General features: G+C 39.3%; 1 protein-coding gene across 3 annotated transcripts in view; it reads left to right on the forward strand.

Moving 5' to 3' along the window:
* Positions 1 to 19,476, forward strand: part of tmem163a (transmembrane protein 163a) — a 79,810-nt gene that overhangs the window by 6,507 nt on the left and 53,827 nt on the right. The window contains exons 1-2 of one of the 3 annotated variants that reach the window (XM_039817532.1): positions 5,006 to 5,575; positions 12,240 to 12,359. In XM_039817532.1, coding sequence (XP_039673466.1) covers positions 5,170 to 5,575; positions 12,240 to 12,359 — 526 coding nt within the window. In that variant the 5' untranslated portion in view covers positions 5,006 to 5,169. Of the gene's footprint in view, positions 1 to 5,005; positions 5,576 to 11,323; positions 11,389 to 12,239; positions 12,360 to 19,476 lie in introns of those variants that run through there. The other 2 variants (XM_039817534.1, XM_039817533.1) reach the window with 2 other exon arrangements.

Here is a 19,476-nt window from a genome sequence, read left to right on the forward strand (position 1 = left end):
GATCGACTAGGTTGAGCCAGGCTGAAGTAATTCAGATAGATGCGCGTCCACGGCTTTCTTCAAAAGACCGCAAGGTCGATCACAGATTTACTGATGCCAAAATGGAGAATACGCGTTGTACATACTTTATACAGAGTGAGCAGCAGCTTCTTGTGGAAGTATGATGACGTGAAACACATTATTTGTATAAAAAGAAAAGAAACACGGCCGCTGTAATGAAACAGCGAGAGAAAGCGTAGCAGACGATCGCAGACCGACTGAATGCGTAAGTAGCCTAAACGTACATTAACTGACCACGGCTCTGAATTGAAAACCTCATAATCATACCATTCAAGGATTAGGCTACTAATCATTTGCACAAATTAACAGTTGTACTCTTTGCCTTAAAAGTAAATTTTCTACAACGTTAGAATATGATGCGTAAATATCTCTTTCACCATGTTCCTCCCTCTCTCTCATGGGCTAAAATATAAATTTCCTAAATCATATTAACTTCCACTGCTCGCTTTTAATGCAAAGTGTACAACTGTTCGTTTTTGCAAATGACAGTGACTCATTGAATGGTTTCAGTTCATAAATGTATATTTTTAGACTATCATTCAGTCGTTTTTTTATTTTTTATAAAGGACGAGTTTCCTTCTCTACATATTAGATGCCTTGCTCCCTCGTATATATGAACATAGAAAATAAAGACACTCTAAAATCTATAAACTATAAAGATAATTACGTGATAAATTCCATGCACACTGTAAACATGAATGGAACAGAGTATATTAATCAGTTATTTCCCCCCAAATATAAGGTCAAAAACCATTGAGGTGTCCTCTCCTTGTTGTTTCATGAATGTACAGTAGCCTACATCACTAGATAGTTACTGGTCCAGTGAACTAAGACTATCATTTGGGAGGATTGTACAATTAGGATATGTTCTTAAATTGTACAATCCTCCCAAATTATAGTCCCAGTTTACTGGACAACACAAATTGTGTGCTAAAAATGCCAAATAAAATGCACATGGAAGCAGGAACAAACATGATCCTTATTGTTAAAGAATTAAAAAAAATGTATCAACTAAAATAAATCAAGGTGCATTGGTCAACTATAGAAATGTACAGCATTGTATGTATTGCCCTTACACTGTAAAAATTATCAGGGTGGTTCTACTTAAAAATTTAAGTTCAACTGCTGCCTTAAAAATGTGAGTAAAGCCAACATTAAGAATAGTGTTGTTTCAACCCACAAAGTTAGATTATAGAATATGTTTAACTAATGATCATTTATTGTTTGAACTTGATACTGTGATTTAAAACAATTATCAATACTACATTGTCCACTCAAGGAAACTTGCTTCCTCTTGTCAAGCAAAAATACAATTGTATGCTATTTCAACTCACGAAGGTAAGTTAGAGAAGATGTTTAATTAATAATAATTTATTGTTAGAACTTGATACTGTAAGTTAAAACAACCATCTATTTTACATTGTATATTCAAGGAAACTTGCTTCTTTTTGTTAAACAAACATACAATTTTACATTTAATTTCAACTAACTGTATTCATACCAATTGTCTTTTCAAGTTAGGTGTACTCATGTTTTTAAGGCAGCAATTGAACTTATACTTTCAACTTAAGCAGACTAATGTTTTTACTAAAAGATCACACACTGTAATAAATTTCATGGTAGTTTAACTTGGAAATGAAAGTTCACCTTCAGCCTTGAAAATCGAAGTTCACTCAACTTGAAGACTGCTTTTGTTTCAACTTAGAAATTAAAGTTAATGAGGGTGATGTAACTACAGTGTTCTAGTTTTGTTAAAGTTGTTATTTTAGTTGATTTAACTTTTAATTACTTAGTTTAACTTCATACTTTAAGTTAAAACAAATAAATTACTTTCTTTAATAATGCAAGAAACCTTCCTTGCCTAGTATAACAGACATACTTTTCTGCTTTATTACAACTCACGGTTTAAAGTTATAATAACATAACCACATTTATAGTGGAGATAGTATGGGTGCTTGGGTACAGCCGCCCCAGAGCCCCATGCAAAATAGGGGCCCCTCTAAAGCCTCTGATCTTGCATCACTTGGGCTAGTGAAGTGTCACACCGCAGATTAATAGCTGAAGGAAGCCTATTACTGCTCTAAGTCTAATGCTGCAATACTCCAGCTCTTGTTATCAAACATAACAGTCACTTAACTCATGGTTACAAATGTAAACCAGCACAACAATGACAATTACCAGGCAACAAAACACTACATTTAAGCACACGTTTAATAAACGGAATTCAAACAAAATGCAAACAAATTGCAAACTTTTCAGCAAATTTTAACACAACTCTATTTACCGCCTTGCATCATGGGAATTGACCAGCCAATGAACCAATTGCACCTGACTGCAGTATGTAGATTGGGGTTGGGCTAAATGTGGGCGGAGCTGTTTGACTTTTGAAAAGTACTTTTCAAGTACATTTCAATATGAGAAGAGTGAAATGCCAAATTCACAATTCACAAGCCTTTGACAGGTACTCCCTCCTCCCACTAGTGCTTTCTTGTTTGCCACAACACTTGTTATATTTTAGTAGAAATTTGCATAGGCTACATCACTTATCTGCGGTGTATAATCAATTTATTCTGTCCATGCTTTAACTATGCTGTGAAGACAGGTTATTTTAAAATCGAAAGGCAACCATTTTTTTGTGACAAACACACCTTTTTTTTTCAACTGATAACTTACATACCCAAGTTCAATCAACACATACATATCTGATAAAAAATGTAAATAGTGGACCCAATGAATAAATGAAAGTTTAACTTTCAAAAACTCATAAAGTTGAGTTCAAAATCCAAAACTTGTATAAGCGTGTTCAGTTAAAAATAAGAAATAAGTGGACATAACTAAATGGGTCTGTACTTTTTTACAGTGTAGTAACAGACTTCATTTAAAACACATCTGAAATTGTATCAGCCTTTTCTAATTATCTCAACAACTGCCATAATATATCCATCAAACTTCTAACAACAATATGTAAAAAAAAAAATAATGGTCACAACTTTAAATAATAACAGTACTTAAATGAACAGCAATATGCACCTGTTGTATTTTAATCCAGGCTGATAACAAGAGGGTAAAACCAGTGCTGTGTGATCAGAAAAGGCTCCAGGATTAAATAAATCCTGGCTGTTAGCCTGGTCAGGAGCAGGCTATAGCTGCACAGAATAAATCTCCTTGGTGATTTATGTGCCTCCGCTTTCGCTTTCGTGAAACCGAGTCAAGGCTAAATTCATCCAGGATAATGGGGAAATCCCGGCTTAATCCCTTATCTTGGTTTTGTGAAACAGGCCCTAGGAGTAGGCTAGACACGCCCATCAAGCGAGTGCGTGGCGCTGTCTTTTGTAGCTTCTTTTCGTCGCGTCTGTGCTCTGTGTATTTCTGCCGTAGTTTCGGTTTTCCGCCTACGATGTAGAGCAGCGTACAGCCACTTCCCGAAACTTTGTCTCATTCAGAGACCAGAGACCCAAACGGGGCTCTGTGTCTGTCAGAAGGTCTGCGATCTACCGTATCAGCCTGGGTTGTATCAGCAGAGCAATCACGTACTGCACAGCAGGCTATGGTGCAGGTAGATTACTTATATAGTGACTTTATTCTTGTAATAGCCTATTATAACTTTACTTTTCTCAAAATGTCACGACTCCTCCAAATCTAAGAGAACACAGATGGGATGAGTTATATTTTGAATGTGCACAAAGTTTTGGACATGAGCCGAAATCTTGCTCAAACATCTGAAATATTACAGTCCAGGGGTTTATTAATACATTAAAATGAATAATGTATTGTTGAGGTGAATAATTGTCATATGCATATTTAACGAGGTTACTTCCCTAACAAAAGATGCAAAAGAGAAGGGAAGAGTTAATGATGCTAGACTACATGTGTGCTGACTCAGATATAATTAGAAAAGTCGATCTACAGGAGAATAAATAGTTGAACGCAATACAGAATGCCTGACAGCCTTATTGCAATATATTCCATTATGTTTTTATATTTGGATTGTAATCTATGTTTCCCTTTACATAAAGATATTTCCAGCATATTGATTCAGAAAAAGGTAGAAATAGGTGCATAAAAATTCCCCAGAATGCAGAAAATGTGTTGTGGTTGTGTATGTTTCTGTTTCCTGTTTTATTTTGGTAGTCTGTGTTCTCCCTTGTCTTGTCTAGTTTTACTTCCTGTCTTGTGTTTTCCCGCCTGTTTGATTGTCCAGACAATAGCACATTCACAACACAAATCTGGAAACAAAACCTTGGCCTTTGGGTTGCCTGACCAGTTATGATTAGGCCAAATGTTGGTGCCATCTAACAAACTGGAAGCTAAAATGAACATACACTGGTTATTAACAAGCTGGGCAAGCCAATCCGTTTTGCATTGCATTTTTGATTATTTAAATGGCTCCGGGCTAAGCCCCGAACCTTCTCAAGTCCTAGAAACGCCCCAGGATCCACTCCCAAGCTGAGGAAATAGCGGATTTCAATGGGTTTTGATAAATCGATAAAAACGGGTCAATAAGAGGATCCCGGGATTAGATGGAAAATCCTCCATCAAGAAAGCTGTACACCAATCCAATTATCATGTCATCCAGTGCGCTTTGGAGGAGGGTCTGGCAAAGCGAATAGCAAATAGCATAGCCTGATAAAAGAAGCTATATTAAGTTATTAGGGGTAATCCACAGAAACAATGTAACTTTTATTCGTTAGGCTACTTATGCTGCTTAAAAACAGGTCTTCAAACCCCATTAAAGTGGTGTTTCATAGCTACACCAATCAAACCTAAGGTGTAGGAAAAACTTAAAAATGGTGAAATTAAAAAAAAGTGATTTAGGATAGATGCCAGTGATGCCTATTTCATGTAGTGGCCTGCATGATAAATAGGTGCTAGCTGAGTTCTGAGAGGAGGAGGAGGAGGAGGAGAGAAGGAGGAAGGGGAGGAGGGGGAAAAAAAAGAATAGCTGGCACCGCCTGCCAGATTCCCAGCAGATCTCAGCGATTTATCGCATCGCCGCATCTAACCCTGAACTGTCTGAGTGGCTCCGCCGGACCCGGTGTTTACTCTGACGCTTCAGGGCTGTTCCTCGTTCGCAGGTTGAAGAGTTTAGAGGGAGTTGTCTCACTGCTGATGCTGGGGAGATCAGTCCGTTATCTCCCATCTTCTCTTATCGCCATATCTCCTCTCCCCCCCGTCTGCGCATCTGAGTCGACACCGGTGGCATATGGACGCGCTGGATGGCTGGTGCACTTAGCAAACCAGCGTGAACGTTTTTTTTCCACATCATCATCTTTTTCTGCCTTTGAGCCTGAAACCAAAAGAGCAACTACAACAATGACGGACCCGGTCAACCAAGAGTCCTACCCTGTCCCAGACCCGACTATAGTGGATCCCAGCTCGGCTGCGTTGCGGAACGGCCAGTGCGCCCCAGATGGCTTCACCAACAACCATCACCAGTCAGCCAAAAGCCCCAGCCAGCCCGAGGCGTTCACCACGGGCCAGGAGATGAAAATTACAGACAGTGTGGAGGGAGAAGGTAACTTCTCTCTATCCATGTTTGGATCTGCTTTTTATTTAATTTCAAAGTTGTGTGTGTGTGTGTGTGTGTGTGTGTGTGTGTGTGTGTGTGTGTGTGTGTGTGTGTGTGTGTGTGTGTGTTAACGGCGACCCTGGGGAGATGGGAGGGGTATATTTTATCCATGTGAGGTATTTTTACTCTGCTGTCTTTTGAATAATTTATGATAGTCCTACATCAGCAGGATTCAGGTTAGAGTCAAGCAAAAGTTGAATTCAAAGCTTAAAATATTGTTTTAAAAAGCCATTAATTCATTCAATATTAATAATAGATAATACACGTCATGTATAGCACCTTTTCTAACAGAGTGTAGCTCATAGCGCTTTGCAACAAAGTGAGAAACCACAAAACGAACAAAATCACACAAAAAATAAATAAAAAAAAGGGAAGACTCTTGTGTGATAAAACCGTGCAATCAAATGAGCAACAAACAACATAGGCAGCAAAATAATATCCAAAACAGTTATGCCAAGAACAATATGTCAAAGATCAAAATAAAACATGGGAAAGCATAGGAACAACAAAACATGTCAACCATGATAAAAAACGAACAGAGTGCTAAGAGTGACAATTGGTTAAAAGCACTGCTGAATAAATAAGTTTTCAATTGGTTTAAACATTTACACAGGAGGTTGCATCTCTTATAGCCCTGGGAAGGGAGTTCCATCATTTTGTTGCATAGTTTAAAAAAATTACGTGCCAAAGTTCCCTGTGAGAATTCAATTGATCCTTAAAAACATGCACACATGACGCACACAGACTCTGCCTGCTTTAAAGCTAGATTCTGATACCAGTCAGCATGCGTACCAAACCCGTAGCAATTGCATTACGCATGCGTGAGCGTAGTGGTTAATTAATGCACTATTGTATCCATTATCTCTATTATCGCATAAAACTATTGAAAAACATTCCACAGTTGATAATACCAGAACCTCGGTTATACAATAAACCCCAAGCCTGTTACTAGTTTATATAAGCATTTAATTTGTTTATTGTCATGAATGTTTACTGGAGCTGATTTCAAGGGATAATTGACAGGCAAATAGCTTTCAGTAGCCTAATGACATTAATATATTTAAGCATGTCTTGAGTAATTCATAAAAAACTGAAATGGTTATTGCATTTAGAGTTGCTATGTTGATTGGGTTTGGCTATTTTTTTAAGAGCTGGAATCAACCTACAATATCCACCTTGTATCTCCCGTAAGAAAAGATACAGAAATGGTCAGAATGTATGATGATAGAAGAAAGATGCAATTAACTGCGTGGGTCTCACTATTAAGAGTGTTCTCATTTCTTAAATGGCTTTAAGACGCTGCTCAGTTGGCAGATTTTTAAATCTTATGCTGTGTTCGCACAAGTTTGCACGAGACGCACCGGAGAGTAGAAAGGGCTCCATGTAGATGCCAACGTTTCTTTACGCCATTTCTTTCCGTCATCAACCATGGCCGAAATAACATAGCATCATCCGGAGGTGCACACAGCTCGGAGAATTTCGCTGCCCACCGACAGCTACAATGATTTCCCGACATTTCTGAACAACTTCAGGACGTCAACACTGATAGGCTTTCGTGACACAGCTTCACGCGAATGATGCAAATTAATTTTGCGCTGCCCGGTGCGAATTTGTGTATATTTGCATCTTTGCATTGACTGAGTAGCCTATGTAATCGCGCCATGCAAAAAAATTGCTTTGCATTTGGTGTGAACACAGCATTAGGAGGGAGGGGTACTCCATTGAGTTGCATTTCCATAAAGTCTGGTAACTTGTGAGAAACATATATATTTTTTTAAATGGTTGAAAATCAAAGCAACAGCGGCAGAGATACTCTGACTTCTAGTCCCTCATATGGGTCAAAAACACAGGATCCTTCATTGGCCATAGTGCAACTTATTACCATTTTTAATTAGAGCTCCTCCCCTACCCCCTTGCCTGGTAAAGGTCCTTCTGTCTGATCCCCCAGCCAGAGATCATGTGAGCAAAGTGATTAACCATGCTGTTTCACTTTCGTCCTTTGCCACACACACACACACACACACACACACACACACACACACACACACACACACACACACACACACACACACACACACACACACACACACACACACACACATGCTAGATAGTTTAGCTAAAATAGTTTGAACAAAATTAATGTTTGACACGTTTCAATTTCAATTTCAGTTGAGCGTTTCTCAGCTTCACGCGGCATCCAACCATTTCTTGGCTGGAAACAATGCTCCTGTTCATCGAAAATCCCTTTGGCTCCTAGCACCTTAAGGTGTTATCACAGCATATCCAGTCAGGGGTTTTACAGACATGTGCTTTGCAATTAATCAGCCTGTCAGAGCCAATGGATCTTCCAACATTCAGTTGGCCTTGCATGCTAAAATGTGATAGTCATATAGTTATATAGCCCGTAGCTCTAAATGTTGCTCCATGTGACTGCCTCCTTCACACGTACAGTAAACCCCACCATGTAGCCTACAATACATGCATGCACATTTGCAGCTCCCATTCAGCGCAAGTTGTTTGTTTTCCTCTTCATGACAACTACAACATGTTGTAATGAATTCAATATGTGAATGACACTGAATGTAGAAAATGATGGATGCAAGAGAAGAGAGAACTGCTCATAAAAGGTTTCTCAGTAAAGCTATAGGAGGCTTACATTAGTTGGCAGCTTTCTAAACCAATGACATTCAAACTGGTTCTCTTTGTTTCCCACGTTGGCACACGTACAGGAGCTGTACATTTTGGCATAAAAAAAACAAAAAACAGATGCACCATAACCTTTTTACCTTTTTTAAATGCGCTTGGATTTAAAGTATTCTGACAGTTATAGATACAAGTTGCCGGAGGGTTCGCTGGTGGGAAGCTGGTGAGAGATCATATCCTAGTGGCACCAACTCCCTCTGGACACTTTGTCTGCAATGTCTCTTTCTGAATACACCCACACTGTTGATTCTTTTAAGAAGCAGTTGAAGACTTGGCTATTCAAAAAGGCTTTTAGTTAGACAAGGGCTTTTATGGTCTGATTTTATGTACCTATGTTGTCCTTGTATTCTTATGTCTTTTATTTATCCTATTCCAATTTATTGTAAAGCCCTTTGTGATTTTTAAATGTGAAAAGTGCTATATAAATTTAATTACTTACTTTTAGACAAACAGGAGTTAACAACAAGGACTGTGAACTGGCCATCCCAGAGAAATGCAAAGATGAAAAAGAACCTATATCAAGAACATATATCAAATAAAGGTATGATTATACCCTTGACAAAGGACCATTTTCTCATATGGGATACAAGATTGTATTTCTGAGGGTATAAATGGTAGGGGTACAACATGTACTTAGACAAAAGGGAATTTTATGCACTTGTACCAGGCACTACTCCAGCAATAAGCTTTTCTACAAGGGATTTTTTTAAACTCTACTGATTTTACACATAAAGGTTGAATTCTGAAGTCATGGGGATCACTGCTTAGCACAGTATAATCTCTTCTGTGGTTGTGGGGGAGCTTTGTCATGTCTGAGAAAAAACGAATTTCACAGTTTTGTGTCCCATTGGAGACAGAGTGGAGGTTTCTACAATATTCAAGGAGATTCAGTTGGTTTTAATTTATTATTATTTTTTTTTAAAAGGAGGGAGCGCAGAAGAGGTAGAGGTCTACTTTATGGAAGCATTTTGGAGTTCACGTGCACAATCTTGTATAATAACTCTCCCACTGTAATGAGACATTATCCGTGTTAAAGCTTTGTTCATCTGTGCCAGTGAGAGAAAATGCCCCCAAAGCAGGAGTTTTATGCACCAAAAATACCTCAATTTCCAAAAGACTTGAGCAAATAATTTTGCTCGATAGAAATTCCATTTAAACCTTTTCCATTTAGCCCCAAAGACCTAAAAATTATGCAGTTAGCCCTTTGACTGCAGATAGCCTACTCCTAAATGAAAATATTCAAGTAACGTCCACTGCATTGTGTCTAAAACATTTGGTTCAGTGGGTTGAAAAGTTAAAATAGCCTTGTTTTCAACTTCACTGGTTCCAACTATCTGCCTGTTTTGGTGGCCAAACTTGCAGACTGAAAAGGAAACACCCTCTCTCTGACTCTGTGGTCCCCGGTACACATTTCTGGATAGAATAACAATTAATGGCATTAAAAGGATGTAAAAGTTCAGGCTTATAAATAGTGCATGAATCTGCAGAGCCAGCCTCACGTTTCATGACAACGGAATAGCTTCAGGTAGTTTGGAATCTGAGATGTTTTGTCTGTGGCTCCAGGCAAAGACTTCTCACCCAGACACAGAGCTGTGACTGTAAGCCATTAGGAAATGCATGTGGAATATGAGGCGCATTCTGCCTTAACACCTTCTCGATCTGTTAGAAGGGAACCGTGCCTTCAAAAAGCTATTACGGCTGGTTCTCAAATTCAATGGTAGCAAAATATAGATTTTTTGTTGACTTATTTTGTAAACTTGATATACTTTGATTGGTTTCACTGGTAATTCTATATTCTAAAGAGGTTATTTCCTAATTGCTTTTTGTATTAGTTTGAGGGAATACTTTACACAGATAATGTACTCTGTAGCTGGGAGTGCTCAGCATGGTGGATTGATAGGTGTATGGTGGCTGCTCTTGGAGTTCTGTTTAACTCTGTGAAGGTCAATAAAGAAAGTAGAACTGGACAAGATGTCCCTGTTTCTCTTAAAGGAACACGCCGACTTATTGGGAATTTAGCTTATTCACCGTAACCCCCAGAGTTAGACAAGTCCATACATACCCTTCTCATCTCCGTGCGTGCTGTAAAGCTGTCTGACGACTCCAGCGGCATCAGCCCATAACAGAACAGGCAGGCGAATGGTTCCAGTAATCCTACTGCTCCGAATAAGTGACAAAATAACGCCAACATGTTCCTATTTACATGTTGTGATTTGTAGAGTCACAGCGTGTACAAAAAACAACGTAACATGAGACACAGCCATCTTCTAACTGTAAACAAACCGGGAACTATATTCTCAGGTGGAAGAATATAGTACTTGGGCGGAGTGATATGCTCGCAGCAAGCCTGTCTGAGAATGTAGTTCCAGGTTTGTTTACGGATAGAAGACGGCTGTGTCTCATGTTACATTGTTTTTTGTACACGCTGTGACTCTACAAATCACAACATGTAAACAGGAACATGTTGGCGTTATTTTGTCACTTTTGTCACAATTCTGTACGGATCTGTGCTGGGCTAAGCTAATGCTGGAGCCGTCAGACAGCGTTACAGCACGCACGGAGATGAGAAGGGTATGTATGGACTTGTCTTACTCTGGGGGTTACGGTGAATAAGCTAAATTCCCAATAAGTCGGCGTGTTCCTTTAAGACCTGTAATCTGCAGTATAACAAGGGTCCTCAGGCATTACACAGTGTCCCTCAGTGCCAATCCCCAATGGTATGTTGCACTCCTGGAAGGTTTGAAGAATTATCTAACAAGAATGATGCATGGAGGATGGAAGAAACCGCTCCATTCATGTTCCAAACAGTAATGATGTTTGTAAAGTCTGTTTCCTGTTTTATTTTGAAGACTCACTCCTCACGTGTCATGTCTGGTTTTACTTCCTGCATTTGTAATTGCCTGCGCCGCCCCCTGATTGGTTCCACCTTGTGTATTTAGTCTGTGCGTTCCTTTGTCGCCTTGTCAGTTCATCTTTGCTTTGGTGTTTTTGGAGTTTTGTTACCTGCTCTATGTTTGTCTATCACCTGGCTGCCTGCATGCCTTTGGACTCTGCCTGTAAGCCTTTTTTTTTTTTTTTTTATAAATCATTGAGCTGTACCAGTCTGCTTTTCCTGAACTGCATGTGGGTCCTCCCCCTGCTGACTGCTCTCCAATCCTGAAACATGAATAGCCATTGGTGGGTCTTTTGGGCCTCTTGCAGTGTATTGATTGTAGCAGGTACAACAGCAAAATGTTTCTATGAACATGTAGCATTTATCTAGCAGAGCTGGACCTCTGACCTCCCTTTGCATTGAGGAAAATAGAGATACGTTCGTACAATGTTAAATAACATGGAGGACTGGGACCAGTCGCTGGCTCCAACAGTGTAAATACCCTTTTGGAAATCTACTTTTAACCACAACCTAAATGTTATGAAATTCTATAACATGGATACTATGGCATGGCCATTGTAATGTGTTTTTTGAGGGGGGTCAGTTTTGCGTCTTGTATATTTTTTTCAAATGAAAATATAGCATAGTAGCCGATCCCTCTCACCCCGGACACAGCACTTTGGTCAACTGCTCTATAAATAAAAGGGATTGAATTGTATAGTAATCATTAGCCTTACACCATTGTTGTGGAATTGATCCAAAATCCTGAATTTTAATTACGGTTTAGAAATGCTGAATTTAAACAACTTTTAGCATACTTAGCAGAATTTGTAGCTCAGCATTTCTTGAGCTCCTTTTAGTGGATTTGATTATTCATGATTTCAAAGTGTTATTCCTATAATTCCCATATAGGTGTTGGAAAAGGTCAAATGACTACTAATGCAACCTCTGGCTGTCTGATATGATCACACACTAAAACATAGACAAAAAGAGCAAAGGAATTGCCCTTGTTACAGAGTGTATGTCTCATTGCAGGTCTCCTGGAGAGCAGCATGCGCCTGAAGCCCCATGAGGCTCAGAGCTACAGGAAGAAGGCACTCTGGGTCTCCTGGATCTCCATCGTGGTCACACTCATACTGGCCGTGGCAGCTTTCAGTAAGCATTTAAAATACTAATTTATAGGCATGCAACGTGTACTAGAGTGCTATACGGTAACTTGTTACCAGTGTTGGTGTAGACTGACTACCACAGTTTATTTCTCACTTCCCTGTTGACTAAGAGGAGATGTTGTCATCTAAACGTCTGCTCTATAGTAATGGTGCAAACTGCATGTTGTAAGTGCAAAGACTGCCAGTGAACACATCCAGGATGTCACTGACAAATGTGAATGTAACTAATGAAATGACACACGAAGAAACACAGATGAAAAGAACCGAGCTAATTCATTGTACGGCTAACACTGTGTAGTGTTTTAAAAGAAGCCTGTGTAACAGCATATCATAAAAAGACCACACGTGTTTTTGTACAGTATGACGACAAAAGAGAGCATGTGCCTTTTACCCACATGATGAAGGTCAACTGTCCAGAGAAGCAAATGAATCAATCACTGCAATTTCTTGTTAAAGCAGAGTTCAGACATTTAGGCAAATCAACAGTGCTACTGTTCTCTGCTGGAGTGGGGCTGCACTTTCATACTTTTTATTCAGGACATTTGGTTTGGCTCTTTACATCATGTGATACAAAGAAGCACTCTTGTTTCGTTGTTTCATCAGTTGTGTTATGTCAGTTGTGTTTGATGGAGCTTCTAGAAACCATTATAGCACTTTACCATGAAAATAAAACCGTGGAGCATAAGACACATTTCTCAGAATCAGAAATCAGAAAAGAGTTTATTGCCCCAGTAAGTTGCTTATGTGGAACTTGCCTTGGTGAATGGTGCATACATACAAAAACAAACATATTAAACATTAATATGAAATAAACTGAATAGGTTGAGAGCAGAATGTGTTTCTGGGTTTACCCTGCAGAGATCTGAGGAGCAGTTAACCATAGTCCTCATAAATCGAATTGAGATTAAAATTCCAGCACAAAGAAAGCAGAAGGAAACAGACATTGGCAAGTTATTCTTTAAAGGCTCCCTGTCATTAATTTGGCAAGATGACTGATTCCCTAAAGTTATACACTACCGGTCGAAAGTTTTGGGTCACTTAGAAATTTCCATTCTACTCCATTATAGACAGAATACCAGCAATATCAGTTGCATTGTTTTTTTTTTTTTTTAACCAGGGCAACAGTTTTCAGATTACATTATGTGCTTACATAATTGAAAAAGGGTTCTCCAATTCTTTTTCAGTTAGCCTTTTAAAATGATATCAGAATAGTAAACATAATGTGCCTTTGGAACACTGGATGAATGGTTGCTGATAATGGACAATGTAGATATTGCATTAAAGATCAGCGACTTCTTTCTACAACAGTTGTGAACCCTTTTGCAATTATATAAGAACATAATGTAATCTGAAAATATCTGCCCGGATAAACATTTTGTTTTAATCTCAGCTGGTATTCTGTCTGTAATGGAGTGGAATGGAAATTTCTAAGTGACTCCAAACTTTTGACCAGTAGTGTATATAACATAAGAAGTTGTGAGAATTCACCGGAAGAGGGCAAAGATATGAGAATACATATTCTGCATTACATTTCTCAATATTGCATACGGTTAGAGAAGAGTGCAGAATAGCACATTCCAAATGTTTCTATTCATATTAGAGGTGTTGAAATTAATCAAATAATCAATGCATTGAATCGTGGACACAGACGATGCTGCATCGATAATCGTCCGGGCCATAATCGATTATTTCTGTTTACAATTTAATGTAGGCCTAACAACATTTCTGTTTACATATTCTGTTATGTTTTGCACATTCAGGAAGTGCCATGTGCTCAGTGCTGTAGTTTTATGTATCCAATTTATTTAGTATTAGAGCACTGCAGAATGTTTTTTAAAGCCATGGCTTTAATAGAAAAATTTATTTGACACATCGTGATGCATCGAGATATCGAATTGAATCGCTGACATGGTAATCGAATTGGGAGATCAGTGAAGATTCACACCTCTAGTTCATATTCACCCTCACAGTTTTTAAAAGAGGTCTTAGCTGGAAATGTTTTAAATGTACAATGTGATGCCTTTCACTGCTTTGATATCCCCTTACTGTGTGCTAAACATGCCTTTTATTCTTTGCAACTGAATCGCACAACCTCAGATCTGTTTGGAGTCTGCCTGGTGATGCATTTTTGGTGTTTTTTAAAACTGCATACTGTACCTCAGTAACCCCTCAGTAGTGTTGTGAAATGATGCTGCAACAGTTTCATCATACATGTTGTCTTATGATATAGAGGATGTCTGCGATGTGCTGCACTGTTGTGTGCAACACGGGATGATGCCTTGTCATCCTGACAAAGCATCAGTTTTGGGTCACGATGTGTCCCAGTATATTTAAACTTAACCTTGATGTGCTGACTAAGAACAAACTTGCTTTTTTACGTGATGCAGCTGTGTGGATTCACACTCAGACACTACCACAGAAAGGGACTTAAAGGAAACTACATGAGGGAGGAATGAGCATTTGTAAAAGTTCCTGTACACCTATAACATGACGTTTAGCCAAAGCCTCCTTTTTCTAATCTAAAACAATACCCAGTTTTATTTGAAGAAATATTCATACAATTTAACGGACCAAACCATAAGGCAAACCGATTTCAATTAGCCAAAAGCTTTATTCAGTCGGCCACACAGGATTCACCATTTAAATATTTACTTTGATTAAAGCTGCTCTAATACATATTTTGTATTCAAAATGGATCACATGACTACTTGTATGTGAAATGTTGGTGCTTGTATTGACGAACCCACATAAAATAATCTCAAAATCCAAATCTAAAGTTCACCTTAGTTTCTGGAGTCTAGTAGCATCTTCCAACTTGTTGTTTTGGCAACTTAATTGTTTTACTTCACTCTCAGGGCTGTCATCAGCTGCTTTAAACAAAGAAGCTAAAAACCCACTGTATGCTATTTGCCAGACAGACCAAGTTAGAAACTGGTAAACATCTAGTCCGCACAGCATTCCGGGATGGGAGAAAAACGTGCTCTGGTTTATTGGCATTCCTTTAAACCAATCACAATCGTCATGAGTGGTGCTAAGCGCCGGACGGAGCAACAGTGCCTCTGCAAAATAGCCTCGGGAAGGAACTTGTTTTGGTGGAACGTGTGTACGTTCAAAGGTTGTTTTAGTCGTGCAACAGAAAACTCACATTGGACAGATAGTCTAGCTAGCTGTCTGGATTTACCCTGCAGAGATCTGAGGAGCAGTTAACCATAGTCCTCAGAAATCCACCGGAGTTTAAAATGCCAACAAAAGACGGCGGAAGGTAACGGACATCGGCCAAAATGAGGGACATCCGGCGGAATTTCCGGCGGCACCTGAACAATCCTGAAAAATTAAAAACGTTGTCGATATAGACTATGAAATTGCTAAAAGGCAGAGTGGCTCTCTGGTGGCTCAGACTTTAAATGTGGCTCCATACCTGCTGGATGTGTAAATAAGCAACGGTTTGCTAACAAGTTTGCCACTTAAAAAGTGGAAATATGTCAGTGTGTTCACAGACTTCTTCCGTGGCCTCCAAGTGGTCAAGAAATCAGTTATTGTAGCTTTAAAATTTCTTTTGAACAAGATGATAAATGATAGACTCTGCAAAGTAGAAAAATTGAAAACATGGTGTGTGTGTGTGTGTGTGTGTGTGTGTGTGTGTGTGTGTGTGTGTGTGTGTGTGTGTGTGTGTGTGTGTGTGTGTGTGTGTGTGTGTGTGTGTGTGTGTGTGTGTGTGTGTGTGTGTACATTGTTCGATGGAGACAAACAGTTGGAACACAGAATTGAACAGACTATGACCCACAAAAGTGTGAAGCACTAAAAGTGAGGGCGACAGCCCGGCTTCTGGGACACAAAACGGCAAGAACAAGTGAACGGAGGAAAGTGTAGACATGCTCCCCTCCGCCAGTCATAACAGCAGCCTCTAGAGGACTGGTCGGCAGCACTGGGTAAAGAAAATGAATAAATGAATGCAGCGCTTCACTCTTTTGCTACCACCCAGCATGGCAACGGGTACAAATAAATAAATAAATAAAAGCAGGGAGGCTGTGCGCTGAAGAGGAGACAACTTGGTGAAAGAGAGTGAGCGACAGATGGGTGTGGAGTGAAGCTCTGAAAGGTGTGATGGGACCAAGGGACGAGGCAGGGTGAGTCCTGGCAGGCAGCGTTGGGGATTTAGTGGTTGCGATGGCTCAACTTTAAAGAACCTCAGCGTACCGTTTCCTCCTGCCTGTGCCCTAGTTTCTCTTTCTCCCTCGCTCTCGCCATCCTCCATCTTTTATCTTTTTACATTTTTATATCCTGTCAGCTTCTTCCCTCAGCCTCTACTTTCTTTACCTCCTCTTTATGTGCCTTCTCACCATATCCCTCCCTCTTTGCCCCCTTTTATCTTTTTTCTATATTGGTAGAACTAAATTTACTAAATTATATGCGGGCAAAGTCAAAAGATGATTTAATTCTGTCAAGTGTGTATGTTTTAGTAAAGCAGGGTAAAAGTCCAAGTCATCTTTTTTCACTCATATCTTTCATTCTGTTTTCTGTTTCAACCTCTCTCTCTCTCTCTCTCTCTCTCTCTTCTCTCTCTCTCTCTCTCTCTCTCTCTCTCTCTCTCAGGAAAAGCACAGACATCCTCTGCTCTTCTGTGACCTTAGCAGTAGTTTAACATTTAGAAGGGATGAGGGTTCAAGTTCCTGATCCCTTTCTGCTCTACTTTCAATTGTATTGACTCTTGAATGGCTCAGTCACAAGTGGCCGCACAGCATTCACTCACGACCTTTCTGAGGAGCTGTCTTTTGTGTTGCCTTGGCATGCTATTCACCTGTTAAATTGGTAAAAGACTTGGAGGCTTTATCAGTAGGGTTGGGTACCTTTCGCGTCTTAACCAATACTACTACCGGTACCTGAAATTCGGTTCCGGTACCAAACAGTACTTTTTTCGGTACTTTCCCTCTGTAATTGCAAAAAAAAAAAAAAATTCTGTTGTAAAAATAATTCCAAACCTATTTACTTAGAACATTGTCATTTATTTAGAATATTTTACACTGACAGAAATTAAACACAAACAAAAATAAAACCCGTCTCTCTGTTCTCCCAAACCCATCCCTACAACCTATTAAATTGAATAATTATTCTACTTTTATTCTTGTATTTGTATATTATTCTATTTTAGCCTGTTTTATTTTCATCATTTTAATTGCTATTTAATGTTTCATGTAAAGCACTTTGAATTGCCTCGTTGCTGAAAGGTGGTCAGAGAGGACAGATGAGCTTGCGCTTGCTCTCAGGTACCGAAATTTGACTTTACGTGAACCAATACTCGGTAGTACCGACGTGATTGGGTAAAAGTACCGGGTTCGGTACCCAACCCTATTTATCAGACATATCAAGTTCAGATAGTGAGCAGAGACCACACTTCAAGGCGTTATATTGGTGTAATGACATCACATTGCCTTGATGTATTGGGCAGTAAGGCATGTGAACACAGACACAGATCCGAACTTTGAGGAAAAGATAAGAAGACAACCAAAATAAATATAACAAAATAAAAAATAGACCCACAGTGATGCTGCAACAGACACTACCACCCTCCCACGTATGGTTCCTTTTATTTCTTCTGTAAATAAGGGTCTGAGACAACAAATGCTAGTCCGAGACAATATTTTATGCAGTTGGTTATTGAGATCCGGCATTTTACTGCATTCATGACGGCATTATATTATGTCATTGGCAGTTAAATAGTTCCCTTACTTCTTTGTTCCCTTAAAAATCCCAGAGAAATATGAAATATAAGCTACTACATAACAATTTATTCTAATGGACAAGTTGGAAGTGAAAAATAATGCCACAGTTTACAGCAGATTTGCACACCCTCCTTTGTTACATTTTTCCTCAGATTGTTCTTGTACACTTGTACCATTGCAAAAAATCATAATGTGACACAAAGACTGTGCTGGGATGTAAGAGCATGTCCACGATGGGTGACCTTAGTGATATGAGGATGATAAGGTTATGTAGGCTACATAACTGATAGACTGGGAAGAAAAACCATACCGCTCAAATAGGTAGGCTAGTATCTGGAAATGAAAATGCATCTATAGTCGGGTCCTCAATATCATCTCCGGACATATGTTTAACTCCCTGAGAAGTAATACAGCTTCTTCATCAACGGGATCATCGACAAAAGGAAATGCCATGTTTGGAGAAAAAAAAACGTTTTATAGTCTGCCTAACGGTTAATAAACAAACACTGTTTTTTTTTTTTTTTTTTTTTTTTCATGCAGATATAACAAACTGCGCTAAAATGCGTCTGATACAGACTGAATGAATGAATGGATGAATGAGGAAATGAAAGCGCTGTGTCAGAGGGAGGAGACTGAGAGAAACTCTAGGTTTCTTGGAAGAAAATCTGCTCCCGACAGGTTAGGTTCACAGGCTCAGTTACCATAGTAACTGACTCAGAGGTTAAGTTCCCTCTCTTTCTGAAACTGGCTGGAGTTACCCCTCTCTCTCAGGTTTAACCCTTGTGTTGACTTCGGGTCAAATTGACCAGTTTTCAATTTTTTTTATATCAGAAAATATGGGATGTAGAAATAAGCGCTGAAAATGTGTAGAAGAAAAATTTTACAATTTAAAACGTTGGAAAAAGCCAAAAAATTGTTTTGTTTAAGGTTAACGGGAAGACAACACAAGGGTTAAATAACCTCTCTTTCTGAAACGGGCTGGAGTTACCCCTCTCTCTCAGGTTTAAATAACCTCTCTTTCTGAAACTGAAAACTCTGAGTTTCCCTCATCTCAGGGTTAACAAACTCTGAGTTTTCACTAAACCTGCTTTCTGAAACGGGCCTCATCCGCCGGCTCAGTTTGTCAACAACAAACTCCCTTCCGTTGTCGCTCCCTTCCATTGACACTTATGTATTTGTGTTGTGGCTTTTGTATTTGAGTTGTGGACCTAGTAGGTATTGACATACGCCGATACGCAGCGGAGCCGGTCTGCAGACGTTCTGCCTTCAGTGGAAATCCGGAGTAAGCGTTGTTTCTGTTGCCTGTAACGTTTCGGAGCATCAGAGAGCAGCGCAGAAATTTAGGTGGCACTGTAATGAGGCACCGAAATCTGAGTAGCTATT

This window comes from Perca fluviatilis, chromosome 12 (genome assembly GCF_010015445.1).
Source record: "Perca fluviatilis chromosome 12, GENO_Pfluv_1.0, whole genome shotgun sequence".
NCBI lineage: Eukaryota > Metazoa > Chordata > Actinopteri > Perciformes > Percidae > Perca > Perca fluviatilis.